The sequence below is a fragment of the Falco naumanni genome, chromosome 12, assembly GCF_017639655.2.
Source record: "Falco naumanni isolate bFalNau1 chromosome 12, bFalNau1.pat, whole genome shotgun sequence".
NCBI lineage: Eukaryota > Metazoa > Chordata > Aves > Falconiformes > Falconidae > Falco > Falco naumanni.
In genome coordinates, this window is record NC_054065.1 from 22140790 (window position 1) to 22151968 (window position 11179).

Consider the following 11179-nt stretch of genomic DNA (forward strand, 5'->3'; position numbering starts at 1 on the left):
TAAAAAAACCCACACTTGCACATCTCATAAAGCTCATATTAAGTTTAAATCACATCTTTTCATGATGAGGTAGAAGTAGCTTTGGAAAATGGCAAAACTCAAGCTCATGTGCAATGCGTACAGCATGATCAAACACACCCTCCTGCATACAGAACTAGTAATATGGAATTGCTTTTCCCTCCTGAAGCAAAAAAAAAAAAAAAAAAAGCAGGTGCTGAAGCTGCACCAGTGAAGGGCTCCACAATGAACTCATCATTGCAAGCTCATGAACAGCTCAAGGCAGGTATTAATAACGATCCTCAGTATTATTGCTGGCAGCTCTATCTTTTTCTGTAGTCAGTACTTTTCTCCCAACAAAACTTGATGAACTGCAGTGTTTCTGAACCGAAACAAATGAAGCTGGAAAACTCCAAAGCATCTTCTGTTCTAAAGTAGCTGTCTTCCAAACACATTAAATAAACCAGTACAGACTTGTATTAGGAAGCTTACCTTAATGACCCGTATGTTAGATACTTAACCACAGCCAATTAACAGGACAGGAAGATTTTTTTATTCCTTTCAAAAGCTGTTTTTCTTAGAAAAAAAAACCACCCGGGAAATAAATGCATTTTGCATAATCAACTCTTCACACGATACTAGAACTGAGCAACCATTCTTTTAATCACACCTGGAATCCAGACAGTTGGAGGCCATCACTTATAACCCATTTATTAACCTCCTCTTCTACCTGTGCTCTTCCTACTTGTTTCTGAGAGCCTGGGAGATGGTGAAAGTGCATTTCTACTAGTCAAATTTCTTCTGAGGAAATGACCTGAAAAAGAAATCCCAACTAAACATATTTGACATTCAAGAGCTCCGTTTATTTTCTCAGGACTTTAATACTTAATACAAAAAAAAAAAAAATCTGTAAAAATAATTTCTGTTAAAAGGCAAAAAGAAGTATCATCAATGAACACTAGCTATGCCAGTTATATTTTAACATTGCTCACAAACAGGATCCAGGACATGAAAAAAAAAGAAGCCAAACTAATCCCATGTGCTTTTTTGGAGACATATAGATGAAAATATATTTTTCAGTATCATGGTTTTTCTCTTCAACTACTTAGATAACACAGTGAATGCAAAAATATAAATGTGAGCCTGCTAAAACATGGCACTGTACCTCACAGGCAGCTAACCACACAAAACAAAGGTCATAAAGAATAATCAGACCTCCTGTTATCAGCAAAGCTACATTTGGTTTGGAAAATTGTCAAGACTGGCTTTAGCTCAGGCAAACAGAGCATTCGCCTCTTTCTGTCCAGCAGAGAAAGAAAAACACAACAAAGTTACTACAGAACCGAACTTAAATGCATACCTAAAAAGGGCGTAACTGATGCTATGCTATGAAACTAAAATAGTCAGAGCATATTTATATGCTTTTAAATATAGTTAGCAGTATTTCCCATTCCCTCCACATGGGACTCAGAACATCTAGCTACAAAATTCACCCCCTCCGTGTCCCCCCCGGGTCTCTCCATAGCTGAAGAGATTAGAAAGTGCAGTCAAAGCAGGGGGCAGGGGAAGGAGAATGGCAAGAATCTTTATCCCTCCTCCCCAAACTCCACTAGGCAGTGTTTAATAAATTCAGAGAGCCCCATTTCAGAAGCGAACAACCATGTCAGTTTAGCTAGACTTGTTAGGAAGTCTTAGGACACTCTGAGCTTTTTGTCTTTCTTTTGGAGAATGGGGAAAAGGAATAAATGCTGGAATTATAAAAAACCCAATAGTATTTCTGCAGCAAATTCAGAAACACCATGGTATTCCTGATTTTAATAGACCCACAAAATCTAGGTACTTTCAGTCATTCTTCAAAAGCCAGGCTGTACTGGCAGAAGCTCTGGACTCACTCCCGCAAGTAATTCCTTGCATGCAAGTAACTACTCGTCAGCCCGATGAAACTATTCATGAATACAGAAATGTACAGGATTGAGCCCTTGCCATGACTTTTGGGGAGTCACAAGTTTGGGCTAGTTTTGTCTTTTCCATAACTATGTGTATGTCCATACCAAATACCATGATGCAGCAATAACAGGTATCACCAAAAGCCTAGAGTGGATGTTGAAAGCAATCAGGCTAAAATCGTAAGGGGTTCCATAGAAGCAATTTAGTCTGTTAAAAAGTAAAGCTTCACAGCACTGTGGCTAGCCCACTGAGTGTCTGAATTGGTTCTGTGCTGCACCTCAGGTGCAGATATAATCTAAGAAGTGATTCTAAAATAGCATGTTTCTGGATAAGACGTGTACAAAGTGTAAAATATTTCACTTGGTGATGTTTGGTACATCTCTGACACATTTAATCAGAAGCCTAAACAATCTAGACACTGAAATACAAACTTATTTTTCCTTAAAATGAGTGTTCCATATTTTTTTTTTATTTTAAAAATTCAGGAATGTGATACACAATACAAGTAGCTCCCCACCACTGCAGTGTTCACTTACATGAGATTCACTAGTTTCATGCTTTGTGGAAAAAAAAAAAAAGAAAAAAAAAAAAAGAAAAAAAAAAAAGAGAGACTGCGCAGTGTTTTTGAATGCTCCCAGTATTCCAGAACTGTGATGTTCAGAACAAATCCAGTCTGTTTAACCACAGATTGATCAGGTTAAAAAAAAAAAAAAAATCAAGTTATATCACAAGTTAGCAGGCTACAGTCGGGTTTCGTACAGACAGAACAAACACAAAAGTTGTGTTCCTGCTGCTGTACAGCCCCCACCTTGACCTGACTACATGCTTTCAGGGAATTTACCAACAAGGGCTAAAGAGACTAAAGGGCCCCGTTAACACCAGCTGCTGCCGCACATGCAACACAGTACATGACAGCAAGGCCAAGCAACTCCGCCTGCTGCCCCCATCATCATCATCATCATCACATCTGCACCCTGTCCTGATAATAAAAATAACAGGGAGGGAGAGCTTTTTTGTCTTTTAAGCTAGCCATTGCCTGCAATGGACACCGAAATAGAAAAATATGACTTCTGGCACACACACACACACACAAAAAGAAAAAAAAAAGATTAAATAGTTACAATGGAATTGGTGATTACAACTCCATCTATTCAGATGCATTTACTGAGACTGCTAACCAATGATGGCAACTGTCAAGACTCAATAGTTGCTCTCTTTTTATAAGAGCAACAGGAAAGAAGTAAGTCAGGCTTCTCAGTGCTACTATGGTTTGCTTGTTTGTTGTTTTTTTTTTTTTTAAAATAAACTAAAAAGCAGTAGTTCTATTGTGCATTAGTGATATACAGCAGGACCTCAATAATTCATACTAATGACTGAGACCAATTTTAAACTAGTGAGCAAAATAATTAGTGGAAGTTTACCATAAAAAGCAAGGATACACATCTAAAAAATAAAAAAAAAGGCACTTTGTTCATTTCAAAATTTACTTGGTTAATACTCTGTAGTATACTAGCAGTGGTAGCATGTTCTGCAAATGTAGTCTCATACGAGATCTCATTTAACAGTCAACTCTAGATTGTATATAGGTAACAGAAGAAAGAGTTAAAGAGTTAAGATAATTCAGACAAAACAAAAACATATATAAATACTATATTAACATATTTAAGTTAGTTTATGAGACTATACAACAAGCATAAACACAGAAAAAGGTGAGCAATGCCGATGGCTGTGAAGCACCAACATTCCCAAGCTAGCACAAAGCTGAACCAACCCATCCACACACTGCAGCATCCTGTGGATGCATCTGAGCAGCCAAAAAGCAAAATAACTGCATGGTGCTGCGCTGCACTCAAGCTAACAAACCCCCTAAAGGGGGCCCGTGCAAAACTGGACTGAGCTCCTCTACTTTTCCAATGCTTTGGTGCGCAGCATTTGGCCAATGCATTGGCATGCGATACAGAGCTAGTCTGGCCCTGTAGACTGCACAGTTAAAATAAAACACTGGTAATCAACCCATGGATAATCGAGAGTTGACTGCAATGCTCTGCTGAGAAGTCGGGTAGGGTAAGACCACTGCTGTGACCTGGGTCAATCCAGGTCCGACGAGCAGCAGACTATTTTGAACTACTTAGGAGCAATTATCATACGAGACATATTAGAAATGCAAACTAGCGAGGTGTTCCGTATCCGGAAGCAAAGCTACATTCCCTTCACTAAAACATTCTTTTTAAAAAATTCTACATTTAAATACTGTTAAAAACCTGAAAACCACAGCATCAAAGAATTTCATAAGGCCAAAACTATCCTCAGTTCCCTCTGTTGTGCCTAGGTATTGCAATACATTTGTAGAAGTAGTAAATACCATGTAATTTAGTATCTTATACTCCTTCCAGTGCCTTCCAGTAACAGATCTCAGAGCTCTTCACACAACAGTTAAGCCTCACAACACCCCTGTGAGGTAGGTATTATCCCCATGTTAAGACAGGGAAACTGAGGCAGAGTGTTTACCATGTCCAAAGTCAGAGCAAACAATGGAAGATCTGCATCATTTTCCAGTTTTGAGCATAGGAGCAGTCAACTAAATCACAAGACATTATTTCCCATACATAACTTCAGGATAGATTGAAAGGTCCAGGGTTTTAGATTAGATTTCTTGTATACTTTATCTTCAGCTCTCATCTAGTCTCTGCAAAATTTACAGACTCCGTAGACCAGTTTCTCCTTTGTTAAGGTGTAAGTTGGCAGCATACTGTAACAGCTTCTTTAGAGCCAGTTGTCAATTAATTGGGTTAACATTTTAAACCTCAGATTCAGATACTTAATAAGTGGAATTATGTGATACATAAGCACCTCAAAGGGTGAAACACAGCAAATGAAATCCTACTCCCTGCCCCGCTTCCTTAAGTCAGTGGAAGGCTCCTGAGGACATGGTGGGGACCAGGACTGCAGTCACTGGAAGTGCTTACAGACACACTCAACTACAAGCAAAATGCACCACTGAATTACTTGCTGTGGAGGCTAGTGTCTATGCTTAGAAGCATGAATTATACTGTTGGTGCTTGGCAGACTTTCCCCGACAGAGCACTTATTGACATAACTAATTCTTTTATCTTAGTAAACTGAGCATCAGTTAAAAATGAAGCTCTAGCTCTTCATTCATAGCACTGTGAGTCAAGGATTCCTTAAACTTCGAAGACTTATGACCAGACACAACTTAGAAATAAGGAAAAACACCAGAAAATCCATAAAATATGAAAGTATGCGTTACTTTATCGGTCAGTCTCATGGCTCGATCACAGAGCAGTATACAGTAGCTTGAACTTCCATTCTGATAAAAGAAAAAAATCTTTCACATCTGGTATTTTCACAAGCAGTTGATTTTAATAACCTTGCTACCTTACCAGAAAAAGTGGGGACAGTTTCTAACAATCACATGGTGCTCTCTTTTAAAATATACTATAGAATAAATTCATTAGAAAAGCCTTCACATTTATTATTATATAGGTTTAAGAAAAAATATGTGAAACTGCAAAGTGGTTTCCAGTTTTAAGTAGTTATATCTTTAAAAATGTTCTATGAACTTTGGTTTCCTTAGGGCTTCTAAATAAACAATATATTAAAATATCTACAAATCAAATAATAAAGGAAAGAGTAGGTCCAAGAAATCTGTAACACGAATTGAGTTCCTACATGCTTATCCCTCAAATACCTTTTCACTGGAAAAAAATATTTTAATGTGAAGCACAGCAAAAAGTGTCTCTGCTGAAATGTTGAAACTGGATTTCTGAAGTTGTTACAGCATTGGTGCACTTTCTGTCTGTCTCAGTACAAAGTCAACACAAACACATTGTATCATGACGGTGACATTATGTTCTTTAAAACAAGCATTCTAGATTTAGCAATATGACAAGAACAAGGACTTTAGCAATTACACTACTTGGCAAAATTGCATCTCAAACGTCTGTCTCTTCCTCTTGCAATACAGCTGTTGTCAAAGTCACAAAAACTCAGGTAGCACCATTCAGGGAGTTACAAGGATGACTCAAACTGCTCGTTTTGATCAGTGTTTGCCTCTAGCTTAACTGAAGGAATGCTCTCCGACTTAGTCCTCCTAGTTTTTGGAAATTCAATGACAACTTCTGAACAAGAAATACTAAGTGACGAAGATTTTTCTGTCTTCTTTGCAGTACTATCTTCTCCTGTTCCGCAACACTGCTTCAGAGCGCACTGAGTCCTGCAAGGAAACTCACATTTCCCTCTCCCTGATTCAGAGCCGACACTGGCAAACTCAGGCTGAATGGTAGTTGCATGAATCCCTTCGTCATGAAAGATCTCTTTTATGCGCTTTGCCACCATCATGTATGTGGAAGGGTCAGGACACTTGATGTGAGCAGTGCCAATGATCCTACTGCCTGCTAGCTGCCAAATGTGTAATTCATGAACTGCTTCAACTCCTTCAAGGGTACGTAATTTTGAGTTCAAAGAATGAACATCTATTTGTTTGGGAACAGTTTGTAGAAGTATAAGGGCTGACTCTCTAAGTAACGGATAAGTTGTGTAAAGGAGTATACAAACCATCATCAAACAAAGGATGGGATCTAAATATAGCAACCAGCATGGACCAGCCACCGTAATGTGCTCTTGCTCAGACTTGTTTGCTCTGCCAAGTATTTGGGATAAAGTAGCATTTTCCATGCAATGATTATTGACACATGGATTAAAGCAGGGCCCATCTTTGGGGCATGGATTCCACAACCCGTAAAAGAGCAAGGCATTCACTACCACAATTACTGAACCTAAGGCATCTCCAAAAACATGCAGAAAAACTCCACGCATGTTAAGCTGTGCACTAGAGTCTTCTTCAACCTCCTCTACATCCAGAGGATAATGACCAGCATTCCCGTTCACTTGTAGGTCAGTCATGTCGTCTTTCATATCACCTGACAAGGAAACAGTAGAACAATTAGGTATATGCTATACTACTACACATTAATTCCATATAAAATAATAACCAATATTAAACTTGCCACATTGACCATGAAACTGAAAAGCAAGCAACTCTACCCGTGACACTTAGCAATGTTTTTTTCTGGCTGAGAGATATTCAGCTCTCCCAGTAAGTGATGTAAATTGTCTAGAAGGCAATTGTTTCTACATGGAGCTTAAAGATATAGAGTGGCCAAGTACGAAGATGACTGCATTTTAATTTATTCCACTGAAAAACTGCTTTCACATTTTCTAGCTTTTTAACCATTTGACTACTCACTGTTCATTTCTGAAACAAAATGCAGAATTACAGAGCATATATAAAAAAAAGCTGGTTAGGTAGCTAAGTAACTTACATTTGTTGCCTCTTTCAAAAAGCCAGAAGGCTAATCACATTGCTAAAATCTCCCTTAAACCACAGGACTGCATTGCTACATTATATTAAAATTTATGAGCCCAGAAGCTCAAAAGCTGTATAGATACTGCTTTATAGTAACTTCTTTTCAGGTTTAGTAGTTCATTTCCAAAAGACTTCTGAGTTCAAGGAAAAGGAAGTTTTTCTGAGATGGTGCACGGAGCCAGCAGAACTGTAAGATACAGGAAGCTGAGCCTTTGAGTCTAAAATGCAGAATTTACCAGCCATATTGCCTACAGGACAGTGCAAGTTATCACTGAAACTATTAAAGGCTATGAACTAGTGTTATTTATACTTCAGAATAATAAAAAAAACAAACACTAAAGATACATTTTTTATGTGACAGAGCTGTTGAGTGACATATAGCTGTTAATGCCCAAAGCCACGTGTCACGGACTGTGCAATGCACAAACGAACATTTTAGTGCCCTCCTTTGTCAAAACTGTCTGTGTTATTACCACTCACCCCATCACACCTAACTAGCTACACAGAAATAAATGCATGTATCGTTACAAAGACCAATGTTTTCTGAAAGAAAAACATCTTCCAATGTTCAAAATTGCCAGTATTTTACATGACGAACTTCATACTTCTCTTCAGAAGTTCTTTGGACAGAAAACTCCCAGTGTTAAAGAAATCTAACAGCCACTGGCCCAACAAACAAGGAGCTCTTACTGCTTCCTTGGTTATTCAGTTCAAAGCTTTGTAAACATTAACATGTAAGACCTGCAGCTTCTGCTACTCTGCTCTCAAGACTGTGATTCTGTGGTCATAAAGTATCCACAAGTTCTTTCCTCTCTGAAGGCGGGGTGGGCTCCTGCAAAAGCAGCTGAGCGGGTGAGTTCCAAGCCCCAGGCTCATTATCTCATGCATCACACTTCTAAAGCTCCAGCTACATTTTCCACACAACCTCTCGGAGTTATGGAATATGGGACCTGTAACTTTTCAAAGAAATTGATGAATTAGAGGGAAATATCTCAGGTTACAGAGTTCAGACCTCAGGTCCATGACGAAAGCAAAGGAAGAAGAACGCTCTGCTGCATACCAAGTGCTTGGAGCAAAGGAGATTGGAAGTTAGTAGACCTATCTGTAAGGGCGGATAACAGGAAACACAATTCCAGAAAGCTCTTCAGATTTTTTAAATGGCAAATGGTAAAAACGTGTCCCTTTGAAATATATTCATTTAAATCTAACTATAAACTGATTACATGCACAATGATATCTGTGTAGGACTAGTCCCTAAGGCTATTACTAACTTTCCACCTCCACCTTAGGAAATCAGGGTCTACCCCTCTTTGTAATTTCCAGTGAAGGCATAGTACCACTCTTGGTCATATCCCTAGTCTTCACCTACACATCTTACAGCTTCTCACACATCTCCAGGCACCTTCACCCGTAACATTTCCATGGGTAAACTATTAGTAACTCCATCCACTACATAACCATGACAGAGCACAGAAGGAAATACAAACTTATTTCAAAGTTTCACTGTGACCAAAATTATGCCCTATTACCAGCTAAACACCCACAACAAATTATTTGTTACTGCCAGAAGGACATCCATGAGAAATTCCAGGCAAGTTAGTTCAGAACAGTACAAATTTTAACCCATGCTACAAGTCAATCTTTTAGTCTAGAACTAGTCCCAAACTTGGCTAAAAAGCACAACTCTTCCCCATGTCTCACCATGCAAGAACAATTCACAATGCAAGATATCTATCAGATCAAAAGTTAAGGGAATTTTATATTGTTCCAAACTAATTATTAGGATACGCTTGTTGGAACTAAACCAACATTAAGAGCTTATTATGTGGTCAAGAAAATGCTGTACTATATTCAGAACCTTCCTATCCTCTTGCAAAACCTGTCTTTTCAAAACCAACATGGAGTCAAAACACTAAAGAAGAGAGAAACTGCAAAGTTTCTCAAATGTTTCTTGGAACCTCTGACCACAGAAAAACTGCAACTGTAAGAAAAGTCCACTCAGCTCAATTAATGCACAATTTAAGCTAAAACAGTGGTCTCCTGATGTTGCCCTGAAAATGAAGGGAAGACATAGGCTGTGAAGACTGGAACCCCTTCCCCCTAGTAACAGGGATGCCATACAATTAGAGAAGTGGCAATTAACGCACCTTTCACTCTGCTAACACTCAGTACTTGACTTCAACCAAGTGACTTCAAAATAAACTACTGAGGCTTCTGGATCCATTGAAAAAATAAACCGAAGAAACTCCCTCCCACAAAACAGACAGTTTGATCACAATTGGGAAGGGAAGATTTTAAATTTATCTCTATGTGCAAGTGAGTGGGAAGGTGCGTGCTTTAGAATGCTAAAGAAAACTAACTAAAAGAAACCACGCATGTACTCTGACACCAGCGAGCTCCACATTCAGTGCCTACTGCACGACTTCCACAGTTCCAACTGGTAATTTCCAAGACCTCTTCCTATTAACATCACGTCACAAAGAAGTTCAATGCTACTGTGATGTAACAGAGTTCTGTATGTTACACTGAGACTGAGATTAGCTTCTCAGGTAGCTCATAACCGACCCAACGTAGTGATCTGGCTGCCAGGGCCAAGATGTCGAGCCGTGCTCCGTTCGATGTGCAGCCAGTTCAGACGGCACTAGGGCAATGTCTTGTGACAGCTTGTGTCACTAGCCAAAAAACACTCGTCATGTGCCTTCTCTACCAGCACCAGCTTTTTCAAGGCAAACTGCTTTACCCTAAGACTCTTGCACACTCTAGCCCATCTGTAAAACAAACACGCAACTTCGGGCACTCCTTTTAGCACTCGAAGGAAAGGTGTGAGGAAGAGGCACAACAGCCATGTGCCCGTGAGCACCTTGAGAAAGTTTCTGGCCTCTTCCCTGGGAGAAAGGCCAGGCAGCCCCCATGATGCCTGCGCCAGGCAGGGCCGAGATGCCCACCGCCCCACTCAGGGAAGGGACCTCTCCCGCTTCCCTGGCACTTCTACACTGGGACGGGACAGAGGCGCAGCAGGGCTTACCTAGCTTCTCCTGGCTGACTCCGTTGGAGCTGCTGCAGTTCTCCACCAAGGTGCTGGTCTCCTCCCGGTGCAACGCAGCCTCCCCGTCCCCGGGCGGCTGCTCGGGCTTGGAGCCACCGCGGGGGTGCTGCCTGCCGCCGTGCGAGTGCCCGTGGCCGTGGGAATGGCCGTGGCCCCCGACGCCGTGGTGATTGAAGAGGCAGAGCCCCAGCAGGTTGATGACGAGCCCAGCCACCCCCACGCCGATGACCACCAGCGGCTGCTGGATCTCATGGGGCTCGGTGAAGCGCTCGATGGCCTCCAGCAGGATGGTGAAGCAGAGGGCGGTGAGGAAGACGGCGTTGACGAGGGCGCCCATCACCTCGGCCCGGACCCACCCGAAGGTGTTCTTCTTGGTGGCGCGGGTGCGCTGGGCGAAGCGCACGGCCACCAGTGCCACGACCAGGGCCATGACATCGGAGAGCATGTGGAAGGAGTCAGAGAGCATGGCCAGCGACGACGTGACCCGGCTCACCACCACCTCCACCACGAAGAAGAGGAAGGTGAGCGCCAGCATGCACAGCAGCCGCGCCCGCCGGTTCTGCCACCACCGCGGCCCGCCCGGCCCCTTCGCCGCCATCCCCCCGCACATCGCGCCGGGGCAGCGGCTGCCGGCCCGGCCCGGCGGAGGCGCGAGGAGAGCGGCGGCGGTCGGCGCGGCGAGCGGCCCGCGGGCGCAGCGGAGCCCCGAGGGCGAGCGCGGCCCCTTCCCCGCGGCCGGCGGCCCGGGCACCGCCGCTCCCTCCGCAGACGCTGGGCGAGCAAACTTTGCACCCGAGCCCCCT

At 42.0% G+C, this 11179-nt stretch overlaps 1 protein-coding gene across 1 annotated transcript; it reads right to left on the minus strand.

Moving 5' to 3' along the window:
• Positions 1-636: 636 nt before the first annotated feature.
• On the minus strand, positions 637-11090 carry SLC30A1 (solute carrier family 30 member 1). Its single transcript, XM_040611899.1, has 2 exons — positions 10356-11090; positions 637-6884 (listed from the first exon to the last, which is right to left on the minus strand). Exons 1-2 carry the CDS (start codon positions 10984-10986, stop codon positions 5974-5976), a joined length of 1542 nt encoding a protein of 513 aa, XP_040467833.1. The 5' UTR covers positions 10987-11090; the 3' UTR covers positions 637-5973.
• Between the last annotated feature and the right edge of the window lie 89 nt (positions 11091-11179).